The 22,710-nt window shown below is 35.8% G+C and overlaps 1 protein-coding gene across 1 annotated transcript in view; it reads left to right on the forward strand.

Annotated features, from left to right (window-relative positions):
* Positions 1 to 885: 885 nt before the first annotated feature.
* brinp1 (bone morphogenetic protein/retinoic acid inducible neural-specific 1) overlaps positions 886 to 22,710 on the forward strand; it is a gene marked incomplete at both ends in the record, with an annotated part of 82,538 nt that continues 60,713 nt past the window's right edge. The window contains one exon of the mRNA XM_079256600.1: positions 886 to 1,103. Coding sequence (XP_079112726.1) covers positions 886 to 1,103 — 218 coding nt within the window. The remainder of the gene's footprint in view (positions 1,104 to 22,710) is intronic.

The following is a 22,710-nucleotide window of genomic DNA, read 5'->3' on the forward strand; positions in this document are numbered from 1 at the left end:
CTTATCAGTATGGCACCAGTTCAACATGTATTTAACTAAAAGATTAGGGTCATTACATTTTTCTTGCTCTTTTATGATGTGTTATTGTGTAATAAACCATGAAAAGAAGAATATTTTATGCATACGGAAGCACTTGACAGCACACTGTTGCTCCACGACCAGGGGCCAAAGCTCTAAAGTACTTAAAAATGCTGACACTGATCAGAATCAAACATTTACTTTACTTCATAGTCAAACATGAGCACCTGCATCCTGAAAATAAATGTTAATAATAGTTTATCAGTATTTTTTTTAATGTGGTGATTTAAAGATATTTAGTTTAAGGATTAAAAAGGTTTATCAATGATATCAACAGATAAAATTTCCTCCAGCAGTAATTGAAACCTCTGTGTAAAGAGAGATGCTGGTCTTTCACACTGGAGGCTTTACGGTGTCATAACATGTCATAAAGCACTCATCTAACCTTGTCAGAACTTATCGTGATACCAATTTTAAACAAACAGCCAGATAGCTGAAGATGTTCCTCGTACTCATCTGCAAAATAATAGTACTCCTTGTATGCAGAGGCACAGTCTGTGTGGCTTTCTGAAAACTCCACAGAGGCACGAAGGGTGAACGATACGTGAGGGGCAGGATATAAATTCACACCATGTCAGGGTAAAGTGACAATGACAAGGGTGCTATCGTATTTGCTCAGTACAAGACAATTAACCTAACTCTATGACTTTTACTTGTTCTGCTAAAATAGATTTTGTCATCTAACAGCCCTTTTTTGTGCATCCTCCCCCCCCCCCCCCCCCCTTGCCTCCCTTTTCTTTCTTTTCTCTCCCATCAGGTCTCCACATAATGGAGCGAGAATGAACAGAGAGCGGCTTAAAAAAAAGCATGAACTGGAGGTTTATTGAGGTCATCTGCTTCCTGTTTATATGGGACCATATAACAGTTCAGTCTTCCCGCCAGGACCTGTTGGCTGCTGAACAACATGTCACCAAGCAATATGACTGGCTCATCTCTGACCGCGGACCTTTCCACCACTCTCGGAGCTATCTGTCCTTTGTGGAAAGATTCCGCCAAGGATTTACGACTAGATATAAAATTTATAGGTGAGTTCACTTTCAGCTTGTGTACTGATGCCTCTCATGCTTTTTAGGAGAATGTCTCTTTTAATGGTCTTGTTATTTTAAGATTTCAGTTGCAAAAAGCTGAACTGTGTATGGCTTGAACCTATTATCTGCTTTTATATTTAGATGCATTTGGTCCCAGAGTTATAAATTCTTTTTATTCCACCAATGAAATGCAACTAGCAGAACTTTTATTTACTTTTGCAGTCAATCCAGGCCATTTTTTTCTTCTTCTTTTTCACCATCTCCTTCTTTTTCTTCTTATTACTGAAAGAGAAGGAGAAAATGAAAACAATTTAAACACGAAGCAGATAAAATGAAGCAAGGTCAAAAGTAACTGACAAAAGTGGGTAAGGGTGTGGATAGCGCAACTTCTGTGTGTGTTAGATTTATAGTTGTTGTGTGTAAATTACTCCAAACAATCAAATTAGACAAGAGAGTTTACAATGATAATTCTTTAAATTTCATAATGGACATGCTGCCAATAAATGTGTCAGGATCCTTGTCTCCTGGCATTCACTGAGCTTTGAACAAACAGTTCAGTTTCAGGACAAAGTCCAGGAGTTCAAGAGATTTTTTTAAATCATTTCATGGGTAGGGGACCAAAGATAGAACAATTCTGATTTCTCAAGAAAATAAAAAACTTAAAATCTGAAAAGAGATCTATGAAGGAAAACCTAAAATTATGATGCTATGTTAAAAGATTGGCAGTAATGACAGATCTGTGCATTTTTGACAAAACTAAAGTCAGTGCCTTAGTTTGGCTGTCAACCTGCACTTAATGCTGCTGCAACACAGCCAAAAAAGTGTGCAAAATGTTATTTATTAATTATGATAAATGAATAATGATACAATAATACATCAGCTCCTTTACATTTAGGAAGACACAGGAAGACATTAAGACAAAAGCATCTAAGAAGGGATGTCAGAAATTAAACAAGCATGTTAGATTTGGATCCCCAAGGAAGACACAGCCAGTGGTATAATTCAACATATTTTCATGACATTTTGTCGAATATCATATCAAAGAAACAACAGTTCTTGGATTTGCAGTGTGTCCAGCACCACAGGAACATCAGTGCACCTGCACAACCATGTCTTTGTTTTTCTTATGGTCAAAGTTTAAACTTGTTAAATTTGGTTGTTTTTCCTGAAAATGTGACATAATACTGACGATTTGAAGTCTTGCTGGTGGATTGAATTCCTGTCGAACAGGATCGGTACTCTTCCTGTATCAGTGCTGCTGATCAGCAATATAGATAAACGGTGCGCTGTCCCACACCAATGGACTGATAACCACTGATAATGTTGATTCAATCGAGTGAGAATGCCTGAATCGGTGGCCCATTCAATGCAAGTGCCTTTTTGGTTGTACAGCACTCTGCTACACCTCTTCTTATCAGTTTTAGTGAATTGATAATACGAGAAAAAATAAGATTTTCAATCACATGAATAATACTTTCCAAGTCAGCGGTCAAGTTGTATTAGAGATGATCTGATGACACACCCACACAGAAAAAACTGACATTAATAGAAAGCAAAATGTTCATGGGGTACCACCGTTAAAGAAGTGAAATTCTGATAAAGAGACAAGAAAATCTTTTTCTGCATCTCCTGGAGAAGTTTTTTGTTATTTCTCCACAACCAGAAAACCCCTGCAGACAACACAACAGAGCACATCCATCTATTTATCAATACCTGAGTGGACTTCAGATTGCAACATTTTTTGTAAGAAATCACTTGAACCATTTGAGAAAATCACGTTTAATTATTGCAACTTGGTATATCTCAAGCTGCAATCTGATTTTGTTGTCAGTAAGACCAATTTTACTGTTTTACTCCTCCACATAGGGGTGGAAGAAGTATTCAGTCCTTTTACTAGTGTAAAAGAACAAATCCCACTTTTAACAGTTAAAATACAGTAATGAAAGTGTCATTCTAATAAAATGTAAGTATTTTGTGAAAAGGCAACTGTCGCAAAAATGAGCTCTCACTCCTTCAAGCAACCAACATATGCTTTTGACCCTAAAACTGTGTGTCTGTCTCATTTTGACGGCAAACTGACATCCATTGTAAGCACCTGACTGTAACTGTTGTCGCCCTGCAGCAGTCTGAAGCTGAGAAATTCACAACTTATTTTTTTCCAGCCTGTGGGCATGGCGTGACAGGTGCCTTTCAGACCAACACACTGGCTGTTTTAACACTCACTATGGCTGGTTCAGCAAAGAAAAATAAGTGGATGTTTTCTTGAAAGGAAAAAAAGAAATGTCAGAAAGTGATAAAGCAAGATATAAGACTAAAGCTAAAATCAGACTGTACTAAAGCAAGCTCAGAGGAGAAACAGGATGCGAGACAGATACCAACAGTCTATGGGAACCACAGTGTAAGGGGCTTTCAATGGATGTCAATTAGTTCTGCATAACATATTATTAATTTTGCTTGTTTTGTGGTAAACGTACTTGCTATTTTTGACTTTGCCTGTTCTGACAGAGCTCTTCATACACAGCTCGCAAACAGAAGATGATAAAGTACAAAACTTGTTCGACTAAAAACCTTCCTTCTCAGAACAACAAACTCTGATTTTATTACACCCATCTGCAAACTGCTAACTCAGAATTACAAAAGGACTGAAACAAAGTAAGATTGTCATTTGCGACATGCTTTGGCAGTTCTTTCACAGGGTTTGTTCATTGCTTTCCTTCTTCCTTCTTGGTAACTTGCCACAGCCCCTGGTCCCCACTGGCTTTCGTGCCTTGATACTGTCACATGAACAGTAAACAATGCATTTGCATAATGTGTAACTTGACAGAGGAGGATGTTGCACAGAGGCATGAATCTCAGAGGCAAAACTTCAGAAGCTGCTTCTCACAGGCACTGTACAGCCGTCGAGAGCTTTCTGTGATGCTGCAGTGATTTATTAAAAAAAAAAAAAAAAGAGAGTGTGTGTTTGCTTGTCTGGTGCTGCTGGGAATATTGCTGGGCCCAGGTGGCTCCAGTTGTTTCTCACTCTTAACAAACCATTAGTGGCATCAAATTCAGCCATCATTGCTAGATGTCTTTTTCCCCTTGACAAGACATTTAAACCATGCATTGTAAGCGTGAAAATTAATTTTTTGTTTTTTTACACATTTTTTTACACATTAAAAGTTCATTCATTTTACTCATTCTACATTTGTTTAAATCAAAAAATGAAAAATGTCTGATAATCACCTGCAGACCAGAAAAACACGAGTAGCTCACATGATGATTCCATGAAACATGATATACAGACTTTTAAAGCACATATATTGTTTTTAATCCTTATAATGTGACATGTATCATATTTGATACATAGTTAGTAAGACATTTTGCAGGGTAAAACAACAACAACAACAACAACAACAACAACAACAACAAAAAACTTGACTCAAAGTCAAATTGTCCTGATGGTAATTTTTTTTAACTCTATCGTCTGCCCCCTGGTGGATACAATAATATAATAAATCATTTTAACATATAACACAGTAATGAATGCTAAAATACAAAAACAAAATTATTATTATTATTATCTTTAAACATTTTAAAGGTCTAAATAAAAGTTAAAAAAAATAAAATAAAATAACAAAAAGTTGACTTCCCTTCCCATTTTCTTGGGTTGGGCTTTAAAGGGTTAAGGCAAAAATTGGGATTCATTCTCCAAACTGAATGAATGCACATTTGAAAGGATTTCCATTCAAAGCTTGACCACCAGTTAATTTTGGTGATTAGTGTTTCTTCAGCCAGTAAGGGGGAGGCAATCATTGACATCAGCTGGGGTGCAGGGTTTGGTTGGAATGAAATCATACATACCCTCAGTCCTCCTTGGCACATGATTGCCCAGCCGTGCTCCACTCTAACAACCAATGAGGACTGAATCGCTTCGTAAATTTCCCCGGGGACTTTCCCTGCCTCAACGATTTAGTGGTGGAAAGTGGTTGAATCAGATTTGCAGAGAGACAAAGCATCCATTCCTTTCGGGTTCACTTATCAAGAGAAATTACCCCGGAGGTACGCAGTATGGACAATGCCAACCTGGTCAGAAACAAACAAATCTGCCCCATCCTTAATAACATGGGCACGGTGCCTATTTGAAGGATAAACACAGAATTAGAAGGTTCCATCCTCTTGTCTAGCGCTATGAAAAGGTCACTATCGCTTGAAGGAGAAAGACACACTGCAAGGCACCAATTATCCTTTCCCTTCAGACTTATGTGTCCTAAAGAAAATTCTGAAATGTGCTTTGTGTAAGTAATTGCTACTGCTCTACCAATGCTGATTGTGATCTTGACGGCCCATCCCTTTTTTATTATCAAACTAGTAAGTGTACATTTCCTATATGGTATTCATCAGTTACAAGAAAGCCACTTTCACTCCTGGCTGCATATCGGTGTTGTATCAGACCTGATCTGAATAAGGTGCATCAGCATGCGCTTTAGTTAGCAGTGAAATTCAATGGCCTGTTTTGCTCACACTAGCATCATCTGTCGTTCTCTTGCTTGTACTCTATTACGGGGTCGAATGTGTTTCAGATGATGCGTGTTCTGTTTGGTTTTTGTTCGCAGAGCTCTATCTCAGGTTCTTGTCTGCCTGAGCAAAAATCCAATATAAATGCAAATCTGGTAGCCATTAATGCATTTTAAAGGCCTCAAATCAGTATTGCACTGTAATCAAAAAGCAAGATGAGTGTTGTTATTTAGGGTAAAAAATATTTATGAAAAGACATTGGTCTGATTGATCTCGCTTTGAAAAGCAATGCAGATGTGAATGAATGGAGAAATGTCATGGGCTCGTCATTGAACCAGCGCTCATCTAAAGCTCAAAATATGTATTAAAGGTTGAGAACACACATCTTGAAATGAATGGGAAAAAAAGTTATGCCAAAATGAATTAAAATCAGTATGCTGACAATAAAAGGAGATTCATTTTGTAAACTGATAAAAATAAATAATTAAAAGAGGTTAAGTCAAAGGGCAAACACTTTTCTAACTGCAATATATATATATATATGTATATATATATATATGTATATATATATATATATATATATATATATATATATATATATATATATATATATATATACATCCATTTTCCTCTGCTTCGCCTGGGTCATGTCACGAGGGCTACAGCCTAAGCAGGGAAGCCCAGACTTCCTTCTCCCCAGCCACATTTGCCAACTCTACGGGGGAAGATCCAAAGAATTTCCCAGGCCAGCTGAGAGATATAATCCCTTCAGCATGTTCTGGGTCTTCCCTGGGGTCTCCTCCCACAGGGACGTGCCCAGAACACCTCACCAGGGAGGCATCTAAGAGGCATCCTGACCAGATGCCCGAACCACCTCAACTGGCTCCTCTTGATGCGGATGAGCAATGGCTCTACTCTGAGCCCCTCCCAGATGACCCAGCTCCTCATCCTATCTCTAAGGGAGAGCCCGGCCACCCCGCGGAGGAATCTCATTTCACCTGCCTCTATACAAGATCTCGCTCTTTCGGTCAGGTGAGGGTAGGAGCGTCGATCAACTGGTAAATCGAGAGCTTCGCATTCTGACTCAGCTCCTTCTTCACCAGGACAGACCGGTGCAGAGTCCGCATTACTGCAGACCCCACACCGATCCGCCTGTCAATCTCATACTCTATCCTTCCCTCACCCGTGAACAAGACCCCGAGAATTTTAAACTCCTCCACTTGGGGCAGGACCTGACTCCCGACCCGGAAAGGACAATCACTCCCATTCCGTCTGAGGACCATGGTCTCAGATTTGGCAGTCTTCACATATATTTAACAACATCTCTTCTATGTTGTGGATAAAATGGAAAAAAAAAAAGTTTTTTTTTTTGTTGTGTGAGTGTTTTGACAACAAGTGATGTTCTATATGAATACCACATTCAGTGATTTCAGCCATCTTCGCAGTAGTCTTAACCCTGATTGTAGAAACCTCAAGAACTCAGAATATTTGAATGGATTTTTCAAAAGGACATATTTGTTCATGTTATTGTCATTTTTTTTACAGTTTTACAATAAATGAAAAAAAAAAAAAATTCCTAAATTAATGCTTATTTACACCACTTAAAATTCTAACATATCTGAGATAAATATTACAGGAACCCTTGACTCTGGAATTTAAAAATCTAATAAAAATCTTGTTTTCCTCTGCAAAGGCTAAAATTTTGCATCATAACTGTTATACAAGCAATTTATTTTTCAATTGTGCTTTGAAGGAGGAACTTGGAATTAGACTTGTAATTCAGATTAACTTCATTAACTATTGTTTGACGAGTTCTCACCTCAACTTTGCTGTCAGTATCGGTTTCTTAATGTGGTTATAAAATAAAGTAAAATAATGATACTTATTCAATGTTATATATTTATGAACATATATGGATTAAAAACAAATGTTTAGATAAATATGGGGTTATACACATATTACTATCCATAAACTCACTTGCGAAAGTAAGACATTGTCTCACGTTTTTGTACAAATTTTGTGATAACATTTTGAAAATGTGATAAATGTAAAAGTTATTAGATTTTACATTATCTTGTGACACTAACTTGGTGCCTAACTAAACCTATTAATTTCTTTTATAAAAAAAAATTAAGATTAAAATTATATTGTCATTATTAAAGGGCAAAAAAAAAAACAAACAAAACAAACAAAAAAAAAAAACCTCCATCAAAATTTGTATTCTTATAGTTCCCATTATAAGAATGTTATATGAAATGTTCCCATTGAAAACATAGTTCTGTCTGCTTTTCCAAAACACAATAGTTTCAAAGAGGCAAATTGTGACCTGAAAACATACCTGACTGTTGTCTTGAGGTGACATAACCAGAAGGGTAACATGCAAATGTTAAAGATGTGAGACCTAAATGTGTAGATTTTTGTAAAAAAGAAAAGGCAAACATACAAACAAACAAAACAAACAATTATTACACAATCAAGTGACTGATTTTACACATTTGTTTTTGTATTTTACATTCTGACAATTAGGACACTACAAAGAAACATCTCTAATTTTGATAATTTCTTGATACCTTCTACATTGTTTTCACACACACACACACACACAAACAGCAGCTTATCTAATGTGTTCAGTGAGCATGATTTTTCTTCTGTGCCTCCTTTGTTTTGAAATAAATAAGAATGAAACAAGGTATAACATTTGTCCGACTCAGGTCTTGCTTTAGTTTGGATGAGGCATCTGTAATTGGATAGAGAGAGGGAAAGAGGATTTGATTCAGTCGGCAGATTTGCTGTGAAGGACTGCAGCGATGTTTAATTCAGCAGGCTGTAGCCAAAGGGAGAGAAGGAGAGATGCACTAGGGAAGTCAGGAAGGATGAAACAGACTGAAAAAAGAGGACAGAGACATTGAGAGGTCTGGGGTGCCATTAGGCAGTGAGACAGGAATGTGCTAAAAGTGTGTGTGATAAAGAAAATGTATATAAATCCGAGCGATGTACAAGGGGGTCCAATAAGTTCAGTATCAAAACAAGGCATGGGTAAGCTGACAGGTAAGCCAGCAGTGAGGGCACACTCAAGGTGAGTAGGAGCACGGGTGCATTGAAGTGGCTCAGATGACTCACAAATACAGCATACCTCAGCGCAACACTCTCACAAAAAGAATGAATAAATAAAAAAATAAACTACTATAGCCATGTATTATTAAAATCTTCTCTGCATGCCATCATCTGTATATACATCATGTGATTTCATCTGTCAAGGTGTTTTCACGTACAAGGATTGTGGACATGAGAATAATCCATCCAAACAAATTACTTCTATTTTCAGTCTTCCTGTCTAGTTATATACAATAGGGGAAAGAATAATAATAACTTGCTTATTATTAATGTATTTATTAGTGTTGAAAAGACAACCATCTAATGAGGACAAATGTAAGTGAGACTGAATAAATTAGGAAAAAGAGAAAAAACACTTGACTCCTAATAACAATAGTTGTAATGGGAAATTTTCCTTTTTTTTTTATCACCACCCCCACCATAAGAAACATTGCTAAATATCATTTTAAAATGACATGATCTTATTCAAGTTTACATTTCATTCTGCCTGCACTAATATATATCAGAGGCGGGACTAAACAATTGTAGTCTTTGCAATTAATGAATCTTGATTAATCACACCTTACTTGACAAACAATTGTTATCCCAAATAACCAACATTTCTTAATTTACATGGATTTTAGTGGACTATATATATATATATATATATATATATATATATATATATATATATATATATATATATATATATATATATATATATATATATATGTGCGTGTGTGTGTGTGTTTGTGTGTGTGTGAGAGAGAGAGAGAACTATAAATGTGAGTGTATGTGAGATTGTTTTTTTTATATAAATTCATAAATTGTTCTTCCCTGTGGAGTTGTTTTCATGTCTAATAGCATGATGGAAAGAACAAAACAGATTTTATCTGTTGACACAAATCACAAGCAAGTTTGTATGTAATTCAGAAAGTTAAAGTATACAAACATAGTTTGTCTTTGCGTATTTATTCATATGGAAATGGCCTAAACAGAACCCCTTCAGATGCTTGCCATTGATCTTTATTTCCCAGCTGTAAAGGTGGTGAGGCGGGGGATCAACAGGAGCTGGTCTGGGGTGTGTTTCCACGCCACTTTCCTTCTCCAACCTCGTGGTAAAAAGCCCCTGCTGTGGGATGACTTAATTACTGGCAAGGAAAGGATGGTAATTAGTAAAGAAACAGGAGGCAAGAAGAAACTGTCAGGGTTAAGTACTGACTAATTCACTGCGTGGGACGCCTGAGCCACTCTCCCTTGAGACTGAACACAACGTCACCACAAAAGCAACAAGCTCTGAAGAGGACATAGTGTAGCAGCCATGCCTCAGACTGCCATTTCTCTGATGCAATGAGTGAATGAAGCTGACAAAACATATTAAATATCCCACCAAAGTGAGAAGCATACCCTTCGTAACAGTATAATGTTGTTGCATGTGATAATGATGATGATGATAAAAAATTTATTCCACCAGGCAGCAAAGTATTAGCTATAGAATTAATTGGGATAAAATATATTCATTATTTAATGAACACTTTTTACAGCTGAGTTTTACATTGCAGTTCATGTTTCTTTGTTATGGATGCGTTCCACCAACGTGGGAATTTTAAAATCTACTTATTATTAGATCATGTTTCAGTTTAGCTAGATGGGTTCAGATCTGAGGCCACAAAACGCCCATATATTAAGCAGAATCCACGATATTAAAAGACACATTAAAGTGAACAAACATTTAAGTATTAAAGTGATGTCACTCAAGCTAGGCATCTACAAACAATTCAGCATAAAGAGAAAGCCATTATCCACCAACTATCCTTCTGACCGGAAGGTTAATGGTTTGAATCCTGCTTCTCAGTCAGTCTGTCATCGCGTGCCAGGGCAAAACACTTCACCCTCGCTGCCTTCAGTGTCGGCATCGCTGGCGTTTGAATGTGAATGAATGTTTTGGTGGCGGCTGAAGAGGCCTTCGGCATGCTTTGGCTGCTGCAGTTCAGTCAGTATGCCTCAGGGTGGCTGTTGTTTTAGCTTAGCATCACCAAGTATGACTGAGGAGTGAATGAAAAATGGGTTCAATCTAAAGCGATTTGGGAACCTCAGAAATATAAATCTTATTCATTATTATTGGAAAATTAATTTATTATATTTTATTATTACTCTAACTGAAATCGGTTCTTAACATCCAGCAGGGATATAATAAACAGCTAACTAAAGTATCACAGATATTTTTAGAAGTCATATTTCTTCCATTAATTTGATCAACAAGTGTAGTTTGGTAGAATAAAATTTTTATTATTTAAGATTATTTTTATGTTCATCATATTCATATTATTAACAACTATAATAATGAAATTATAGCTACATGTGTTACTGTGATCAAATTTAAATTTATTTAATATTTTAATGGAATTATAGGATAATAAATAGTATAGTTGGGGTCTGTGGGTTTTAACTGGGGCAATTAGTCACTTCAAGTTCCTTTTCTTGTTTTATTTTTTAATACCTCCCCGTTGTGCTTTACATTATATTTCCTGTACTTTAGCTCACCTGGTTTTGATTGTTAACTTTCTCCATCTGCTTCTAGTTAGTTGTCTTCCCCTTTGTGTAGGTATCATCTTGTACAGTTTGTATTTTATTTTATTTATTTAATTAGTTAATTAAACTTTGTTTCTGCACACCATCTGCCTCCTGCTATGAGGTCCTTACATACACCACTCCACACACCAACATATTTGTATATATTCTATTTTTATTCCTATGTACTCCTTTGCCTCTTTTTGTCAAATTAGGGTTGTGTGTATTGGGTTGATTTAAAGTACAACACAGTCATATATAATATCTAAAAATAAATACCCTTGAAATAAGTTCCAGTGCACAGCATCTCTTTTAAACACCTCAGCAAAGGTATCTTTCCTTCCCTGCCCAGACACCCTGCTGTCAGCACATGGCTTTGGTGCTTTGTGTGACCTACACATATCCAAAACGGTTTATTCTCAACCTCCTACAGAACATCTGAGTCAGTTCAATCTGAGCAGAATGGTGCAAATGTTGTTCATGTTACCTTTCCTGTTAGCTATACAGTGTTTTAAAGGTTCTTTTACAACTTCAACTCCAAGAAGAGATGGTGTGCAGTGTGAAATGTAGATATAAACAGAATGCTGTGGTTTGGAAATGTCATAAACTAACGTTGAAAATGAAATATTAAATTATTTAATGTCTTTATTACTTGTCTTATCTCATCATGAATTTAATGCGGATAAAATAATTTATAAAAGATCAAATAGGGGCATACTGTGTATCTGCCTATTTATCCTTTACTGCCTGGATTAGTATGCCATAAAGCCTAGTTGCTGTAATATTATACGTAAAAAGTCTGAGACTATGTTCCTGAATATCGTGTACACTTCTCCAAATTCGATTAATAATGATTTGACCAGAGATGACATTGATATCTCTGTTTTATCTTTAAATCTTCATTGCATAAAAGGACTTTAACCTGCAATTGTGGATGGTGTAGTAAACTGTGTTAACGACAGTTTTATACAATGATTGCTGATAGTGTGTGTGAGCCCATGCTCACAGAATAATACTTAATGGCTTAATAATTGATCACAGGATGCGTTGCCACCTAAAGGCCTGAAGATCAAAGAAATCCAGTACTGTTTTTTGGTAATTTCCCTTGAGAACAGAGATCTTTCCAGAATTTTAGATTGTTTGAACTGTGTTTGTATGTGTATGTATGAATCAAATTATATATGTATGTAGATATAGTTCGAAAGGTTTTACAGGGTAAAAGAATACTTCAAGTTGTTTTCCAAAAAAAAGGTGCTTAGTATTGGAAGTAGGCCAAAGAGTCTTCCGGAAGACTGTTTTGATCTCCTGGGGCTTCCACAGAAATGGCCTGATGAGTGGCTTTAACAAGTAATGACATGTTTCTCATTGTCTGACTTGAAGCAGTGAAGCAGCAGTGATATTATGGATTCCCACTGCATGCTCTTGACATGGTATTTACCAACAGGAGTATGATTTCAGTGCACAAGAGGATAGTCTGGAGGTGTACTTATGTCTGAGGGTCACGAACCCAGAAAGAAAACACACACGCACAGAAACACAAACACAGTACCCTACCCTGTTATATCATTGTACAAATCTTCAACAATTACATCCACAGCACAATCAAAAATTGAGCACATAATTAAGTTTTTCTTCTTCTTCTTTTCTTCTTCTTGTTATTATTACGATGTAAGTAGCATGAGAGGGAATTGTGGTTGAGACTGACTTGCGAAATAAATAGAATAATCTGATAACTTTCATTAACGTTTTCAAAGATTTCCTAAACACACGTCTCTTTGTGAGAAAATAAAACAAAACAATCCAGATATTGCAAAATATTTTATGATTGTGTCTTTGATTTGAGTACAAGTCAGTGCCTCTTCCCATTATTTATTACATGATCTCATAATAATTTCCATTCAGTCTCTGTACACACAGTCAGACTAGTTCATCATCAGCAGAACTTCCCCCATTACACAGTTAATTAGATTCAAACACATGCTAATGTCGCTCACCCGTGCATTCGCTTCCGGCTCCATGTCCCATCAAATTCTTGAGATTAAAGCGAATGAAGAGATTGTTTTTGATTAGATCCATTTTAATTTCATTGCTTCATCACAAAGAGCACTAACAAAGCTTTTATGCCAGCAATAAAAGGTAATCAAATCTCATTTTCCGATATGCTCCAATTATGAGTAAACGTAACGCCTATGTGAATATGGAAAATATAGTTTTATACATCAGGTCTCTCTCAGCTGCTTTACAGTGAAGGGCAAAATATTTTACTGAAATGACAAATATGGATTTATGGTATCATACAACTGATTTGTTGGTTTAACTGTGCCACTGTTGTTACAAATGAATCCGATTTATGTTTATTGTCCTTTGACCTTTAGTCTGTTGAGGACTCCATTTAAGGTGAGAGGGGGGAGTGACTTTCCACAGACATAGCTAGACAAAGGCATTCAATCTAGCGTTGTCTGTGGGAGGGGATAGTGATTTTCCAAAGACAAGCTGGATTAAATAATGACCCAGCTAAGAGACTTAAGAAAAAGAAGCAAACTTTCTTTGGCAGTGACATATTCTTCACCCCCACACACACATACACACGAACTAGAGGCGATCACTTCCTGCTCTGACTGCAGTTTGAAGCTGCATGCTGCATGAGGGTGCTTTCACATACAATATGTGTTGAGGAGCAAGCTTCCTGTGTGTTCTTCTGGACAGGGGGGAGGCTGATGCAGGAGCTGCTGCGGATAACTGAGAAGAGTAATCAATAAGCATTAATGCAGAAAACCATTGCTAGTCATTACAAAGTTGCTAGCATGCTACCATGTGCACTATTGAAATCGGTGCACCGCAGAAATTGTGCACAGACAGTCTGCGAATAAATTTTCAATATGTTCCTATTTCTGCAAGGAAGTATATATACATATATATATATATATATATATATATATATATATATATGTGTGTGTATGTGTGTGTGTGTGTGTGTGTGTGTGTGTGTGTATAGAGAGAAAGAAACTTTATACACAGTATTTTTATTATATTGTCAGTGATTCTTAAGTGATTAATAAAATCACATCTAATTTTATCCAAACTTATTAACTTGGAAGAGTCTCTTATATATTTTTTTACATGGTCTCTGTGTTGTTTGTGCTACAGAATTTCAAAATAGGTCCTCCAATTTCCTAGACTATTTCCTCTGTTTAGAAATCCAGCCAGTATTCAAGCGAAGCGGAAATAAATAAAATGAGTATGAGAAAACAGCTCTGCTAATATCCCACCTCTTTTTGCATAGTCCTTTGATGTGCACGAGAGCATAAGATTAAGATTCATTTCATAATATTTTGATTAATATTCTACGGCTGAAATTCATGCAAGATTTCAATTGTATCTCTGTCTATTTGATTTATTACGAGGATCTCCCATCCCATTGCCAAGGAAGGCTTGTATTCTTCACTACTCCCCCCCGTTTTCCCTCTTTTCCTTTGCCCCTCTTTCTTTCTGTTAAGCTGCTTTATTATACTGTGGCAGAAAAGGCAAAGGATTCACCCCAGTAAAAAAAAGTCCGCTAATTCTTCTCCAGGGGATATAAACTTGCACATTTCAGCTGTGCAATGCCCAGTTGTTGATGGCGCATAATCTTAGACCTGCTTGAGTTTAGATGACAGAGAAACAGCCTGTTTTCAACTTGTAACTGTCAGAATGAACAGTAATTTCTATAGATCTTCTTTTCCTATTGGCCTAGAATGACTAAGCATTGCCTTGTATCTTTAATTGTAATTCTTTTTTTTTTTTTTTCTACAATATCATTTCTGTATCAATGTTCATGTTCTTGTTCTTGTTCTTGAATCTCCACACATGGAAACTTTTAAAATGCATTTCTACTGAAGACCAATGGAAATGCTCTCATCAGATGAAAATCATGGAAGCCTCTTGCCTTTATAGGGGAGAAAAACGCAGTCCATGGGATGCAATAAACGTGGACATTCTTAGACACAGCTGAGATGCATATTCATCTACATGTAATAACATTCATCCTACATCTCTCCAAGTAGATGATATCATGCAGGACAGTTTCTGTGTGGGAACACCATGTACAGAATGAAAGGGAATAAGTCAATACTGTGTGGGAAGACAAAATCGCTTCACAAAGTCATTCATGCGGGAATTGCCATTATTGGATAAAAGTCTCCCCCAGTCTTCACAGCTTGCCAGTGTTTTCTGGTGAGACTGTTATGGAGCACTACACTCAGTCAACTAAGCATGGCTCTATGAAGGATGAAGTAGCAAAAATTCCATCAGGAATGTCTAATGGAATTGTAAATACGGTAGGATGCTACAGTAAAATAATGGGGAAATATTTTGTGTACAATTTACTTCCTAATTTATGAATTAACTTGCTGTTCCCTCTGTAGAAATAAATCTGTCTTTAGGGAAGAAAAGCAATAATATAAGTCCTAACCTGTGTAAGTTTAGATTTCAGTCAAATGAATGATAGACAGCAAGAATGTAATTTCTATTGAACATTTTTTTCTTTTTTTTTTTTATTATGATTTACTTCACATCTTCAACTTGAATGCTAATGAGAACAAAAAGATGGCATGCAATGAGTTATTTTTTGCGAAGTAATAAATTACTCATGCAAAAAATATAAGATGATAATGAATTTACTTAATCTTCCTTTGCACATGCGCAACTGTAAAAATTTCCCCCTCAGTTCAAATGATTTTTAGGTTTATAGGTTTGGTATTCTGCACATATTGGCTCTGCTTTTAAAGACATAAGCAATGGAAATGCTTGTTTCTCTCTTATTTGGGAATGTATACATTTTATTTTCTTCATTTCAGACTCAGGTAAACCTTCCAAACACTTAGCTCATGCTATACTAAGAACAAGTGTAACCATTTATATATGATTGGTTCCTTTCCATGATGTATTGCTTTTCAGTGGGCAAAAACAAGAACAAAAAAACAAAAAACAAAAAACAAGTGAACTGTCATCTTAATGACATTTTTCTCCTCTATGCCTGCTACATTACACGCTTCTGCTGATTATTCTCTAATTCTATGTCATCATGTTTTAAATTTGTCCAAATTCACATTTAGAAGTCACAATGACATGACATTAATATATTATGATTATTTCTTTGATTTGATAGTTTAACACAACCTCAGAAATAAAAGTCAAGAGAGGTAAAATTACTTCTCTCTCTCTCTCTCTCTCTCTCAATATATATATATATATATATATATATATATATATATATATATATAGAAATTATGTAACTGTTCTCAGCTATTCTTCCCAAGTTCTAATACACACACACATTTATATATATATATATATATATATATATATATATATATATATATATATATATATATATATATATATATATATATAAAGCTATTCATTTATTTATTTATTTTTCTGTTGTGTGAATGAAGTGCATGTAAAGTCTTTGACCTTTTCAAAGAGGTAGTTGTTTGCTACAACCAGAGGTGGTATTTTCCACCTTGGCAACCAAGACAACAGAGGAAAAGCTTTCTGCTTTTCCTGGTGTCAACATATACTTCTAGCACATTTTGTGCCTCCGTGTAATGCTCCATTTAGAGGTCACGGCAATTTCTCATGAGACCAGAACATGTATAATCTGAAAAGTGGCCTGAAGAATTGGAAGAGTGTGGAGCAAATGTAAGGGAAGTTGAACACATTAACATGGGTAGTCACCTCCAGGGCTGTGAAAGCTTTCAATATATATCATGTTAGCAGGAAGAAAAGGAAAAAAAAAAAAATACACAAAAAATGGACATGGAAAAAAAGTTTAAATAAAATTTTCACATTTCACTTTTGTATAATGTATCATTTTTAATGTAATATGTTCAATTATTATTCACTTGAAGATTGGGATTTTTTTGTTTAGTTTTACTCAGATAGGACAAAAAATTGACTGACATGTTATTTTATAGTCCCGATTTCCTGAAAAATCTATACTAGTCTTTATACATTTATCATTCAAAAGTACATCGGAAAATACTAGAAAACATTCAACAAAATCAGACTTCATTATTCAGTAAGCACTAGTTATAGCTGTGTTATTACAGCATAAAAGTAAGCTAAATATTTAGTCTTTACAGCAAAATGTATAGAACATCTGATGTTGGCGACGGTATTTCTCTGTGAGAGATAGACTTAATGCAAAGACTAAATCCACTAAATTATGATGTAATTCAGTTCAATATTAACTACAAGCTTCGACTACACAAGTTACAACAGAGTTGAATCATCACCTCTCTGACTTAAACTTTATAAAAAAAAAAAAAAGATTATTTTAAGCTTCACAAATGTAGATAGTGTACACATGTACACATTACTGATTCCACTTGCGCTCTGATCTGTGTGGGATGTGGAGCTTAGTTCTTTTAAAAGAGAAAGTACTTTGAAAGAGTACACATTTAAAGTGCTCCTGAACCTGTAGACTGAGACTGTACCTGTAGGCAGAGTTTCTGTAGGCATGCACTGCCTTATCAGAGAATGACTGGACAGAAAGGTGGGAGAAAAGAGTAAGAGAGAGGAAAGACACAAAGAAAAAAGGTGTTGCCAAATCTGCTAGTTATGAGTGAATCTGAACTTGATTTTTTTTCTATTGTGAATATAATCAGTTGTAGATTACCAGTCAAAAGTTTGGCTCTGCAGTCTCTGTACATGCAATTTGATCAGTAAAGCTATAACATGCTTGCAATCGAAACAGATTTACAGTTTCATTTCTTCTTTTTGCAGATCTAAAATAATGATCTCTGTACACATCTGTACTGTTCTTTCATATCTACCTTTCATCTGAAAAGGAAAACTGACTGGTGAAACCGATTTTAGAAATATTACGTGCCACAGCATTGCCCTTTATGACAACAATCTTGTCTTTTTCTTAAAGGAGAGAAAGCCAACATGTTAAAACATCACTATTTTTATATATGGATGTAAGATTTTCTTTTTAATAAAGTGTATCATCTGCTTCAACTTAAAAAAAACTGGCACTAACTTTGTTTCCAAAGTCATGCTCATCCAAAAAAGAATTTTTACCACATGCAGACAAATGTCAACATCTGACTAAATAATGCTTCTCAATTGTGGTGTATTTCACTGTTAGGACTTCAAATAGTTTCAGACTGGCGCATGAGAAAATAAGAAGCTATGTATGGTAATTGTGTAATTCAGTCCTATTCTTCATTGTTTTTTTATGTCATTTATGAGGTGCCCAATAACATGTTGTAGGCGAGTGCTGCCAAGTCACTTTCTCACTCCATTAATTAGATATGTTCTTTCAGCAGAACGAGGCCTCTGTTCCCTCTGTGCTGCCACACTCCTGCTTTGAATGACTAGTATGTTCTCTCAAGGTGTTTTAATCTGGGTTACAACATCAGGATCACCTAAGTGCGCCCACAGTGACACACTGTATGATAGTTGTTTCCTGCCCCTGTCAGAGCTTTAGGGAGTATTCACTGAATGTCAATAAAGGACTGCTCTAATTGAAGCAGACAGCACACAACCTGAAAAGTGTTGTGACATGGAGTAGTCACATGTTTTATCCATTAAGATGTACCTTTTAACTTGAGCTGTACCTAATAATGAAGTATTGCAAAAATAATCAACAGTGACATAAAATAATTGTTAAGCTATTTGAATATCATCATCATCTTAGTTATTTTTGTGATTTAGAAGGTTTCATCTTCCTAAATGGAAACAAAACTTGAACTGGTGAGCTCAACTGAGGGTACTGCCTGCACACACTTGCTGTTTTTTTTACATTTACTGGAATTAGCTAAAAGATAGAGAGATAATATTTAAGAAAAGAAGGAAAACATTGACTTTATGTCAAGTCTTCTCTGCAAATGCTGCATCATGTTTTCTATAACAGACTTGTATGATTATTTATCAACTTATTCTGTGTGAATTTGATAATTTTTTATATTATTTTGTTTTCAAAGATATCAACTGGAAATCAATAAATCAATCCTGAACAATGGATGCACATTTTGGAGCAGCATATGCTGTTGGAAAATTTTGATTTTCTGGAAAAGTCTTGCTTATTTCAGCAATATATTCCTAAACCAGTTTCAGCAGGCATTGGAAAGCAGGGTATAAGACCTCAGGTACATCTTTGGAAGACATCTAGACTTTCAATCTAAGAAAATATTTGTCCTATAACAGAATCAATGAACATCTTTAGAAGTAACTAAGTATAGTAATGCTCTTAATTGCTCAGTCTAATTTTTATTGCCTTTGTACCATTACAGATCTGGCAAAATGGTACAAAATGTTCAAACTAATATAACTATTTCACTTTTTTTCACCTATTGTGTTCAGTTTTCGAATTGATGTTGTAATCTCTTTAGTAAATCTCATTGGCATGGCCATGCAGAGTCTGCTTTTTAAGAGTAGCTTCATTTAAAATGCTTCAAGTATATCAAGTGCTGAAATTTTTATAAAATCTTTTTTAAAAGGCTGATGCAAGTGAATTAACATATCTTGAGTTGATGCATTGATGCAGTGAATGAGTGGTTACATTCCCAATGAATATTAATTCCAGAATAATCAAAGTCAGACAGTGGCAGAGGAGTTTAAATGTTCTTTGTTCAATATTCAATGTGTTTTCATGCTGCCAAATCAGTTGTACATTACATTTTGCATCCAGTACATCTTCAAAAGATGCTTCTTTATAATTTCACCCTCACAAGAACAAACTCACATAGCTCATCTCTTAATTTTAGACAAGAAATCTAAACAAAACTTTAAAGCAACACTACTCAAGTTTTGGACTTTTAAAGTCAGCTTCTGACTTGTTTTGAGGGCGTGCTCAGATTCATTATGCACAATTCCAGATCTGTGGTTGCAGGACAGCATCCCAAAAACCAGAAACCTCAACTCATACCAGAAGTGTCTAGCGCCAGTCCTCAGGGGCCTCAACCCATGCTTCCACTGGCCACACTTTATGAGTCATTGTGCAGAACTTCATAGGCTCTTGATTGTTTCGGAGAATGTCATCCTAAATGAGCAACTGTTTTGCCTGTTTAGAGCAGTCAAGTAAAGTGTGCTGAGAAAGCATAGAAAAAAAAAAAAAAATGAAGATGGGAATGTACCCTCACTGGCTGGACAGAGTGTGGAGACCTGTCAAAATCCAGGAGTGGGATTTTAAGGTTTCCCTGTTGGCCTAGTATGTCACTTTTCAAATAAATTTACAATGTATAGTTTTTATGTGTTTGCTTGTTTAGGTTGAAAACAGAAATAGACATATTTAATCAACTATTATATTTAAGAAAGAAAAAAAAAAGCAGAGAAATTTCATCGTCTTTCATTATTTACAGTATACTTTTTTCTTTAGCACAGTTAATCAAATAAATGTGTACAGTAATATTTTCATACCAGCCTCATAACCTGATCTCACCCACCTCTTCACTAACCTTATTTTACTCTGCTCAGAAGCCCCTGTAGTATACATATTCCCAGTCTCCCAGTACTCATTTGCCAGATTGTCTGTGTTGCTTTCCAGTGCTCTCTTCTTTGTCTGCCTGCCTGTTTGATCCTGATTATGTTTTTAACCTTGCCCGTGCTTCTGGATTCTGTCTCAGTCTGCATCCTGCATGCTTTATTTCCCCTTTTCTGTAATATGGTCAATGTACTTCCATGCAAAATTTATAGCTTAGCATTAGCATTAGCATGAAATCAATGCATTTCATGCAGAAGAGGTGTCAAATCATGCACCATGTTTAGAACTTAGCTGTTCTAAAGAATAGCTGAGAACAGTTACATAATTTATATATATATATATATATATATATATATATATATATATATATATATATATATATATAGCGCTAGGATACTCACAAAACGGCCTGTCATATGGAACTTGTTATAATACACCTTGTGTTTTGTGTATTAGACTCCTCTCTGAATTCTTATATTTGTGATATTATTATATGTATTTAAATGACCCGCCATTTATGCACTTGCAGAATCTCATGTAAAATATTGATACCACCTTTTGTATTTACTCTAAGACAATTTAAGCTTTCATTTACTCTTGTCATTTACATAATGTAGCCTGTATGAAGGTCACGGACACTGTTGCACAGGGAAATGTAAAGCAGCTGACCTCCCACATGAGTTACTTAAACACCATAAAGCAATAATCACCTCTGTTCCCATCTCCCTTCTATGCAGCACAATGCCATTTATCTCCTCTTAACTTCCTTTGATAGGTCATTAAACTGGTCTTGGAGCTATGAAGTAAAGCAGTGAATCATGTCACATGTTCCATCTGCTGGCATGTCTAATCTGGTCCAGAAGGGCTCAAGTGCATGTGGCCGCCACATAACATTTTATATCATAATTGAAGTGACCGAGCCATGAGACGCATTCAGTGACAATAAATTGATATCTAAGAGAGGAGAAAAGAGAGACAGAGGTGGTCAAAAGGGTGCTGCTCAGACACCGGAATGGCTGGTGCATCTGCAGCAAATCTGTAAGTATCTCACGGCTCTGTGTTTGAGTGTTTGCTCCAGTTTTTAGAAATAAGCTGGAGGAGTGCTTGCTGAATCAGCAGAGTGGGAGAGGTGAGTTTTGTCCTTTCAGATGAGCACTTCTGTTTTTGCAGGAAATTAAAAAAAAATATTCCCAAATGCAAGACCTCTGGGGAGGTGCCACGAAGTAATATTAGCATAACTTTATGCCATTATATGAAACAGATAAACTGGAAAGCAGTTGTGAAAGTCAAAACGAGTTATCATATAGGTATTTGTTCACCTTCCTTGTCTGTGCACGAGCTATTTCACTTCTTACAGCTCTTTTATAATAATCTACAGAATGTATAAAATGATATGTCCTTTGAGAATTATCAGGATATTATCTTTAAAAGCTTGGCAGCATTATAAAGTAGTACATTTAACAGTCCACTGACAGGGCAAAATGGAACTTTAAAGACTAATCGAGAGTGCTGAATAAAGCATTAAAAATGGCTTCTGTCAAGCCGAGCTCAGGCAGACAGACACATTGCTGACTACGTGTCAGAAAATTCAAAGTAAGTGACCGATCAATTTGAAGGGACCCACCTATTTGTGAGGAAAGCTTGAGATGAAGCTGCTATAAAGCGCTCTGCTCTATCTTTTATTAATGGTGTTCCGTTTTTGTTTTTTGTTTTTTTTTTCAAGAGCGAAACATTTTTTTCTGAGCTTCTTAAAAAGTTTTTGGTCAATTATTCATGTATCACAAAAGGTTGTTATGCAAAACCCAGCAGTACAGTAGAAAATAAATTGACAAAACCAAAAGCACTCCAGCGTTCCCGAAAACACATCAGCATTTAAAAAAACACAACTTGACAGAAAATGCAGAACTATTCTTGTCTGAATGCTTGACAATTAAAACATTCCAGTTCTTTACACCATTACAGTTAACTATA

Source organism: Telmatherina bonti (assembly GCF_933228915.1).
Source record: "Telmatherina bonti genome assembly, chromosome: 17".
Classification (NCBI taxonomy): domain Eukaryota; kingdom Metazoa; phylum Chordata; class Actinopteri; order Atheriniformes; family Telmatherinidae; genus Telmatherina; species Telmatherina bonti.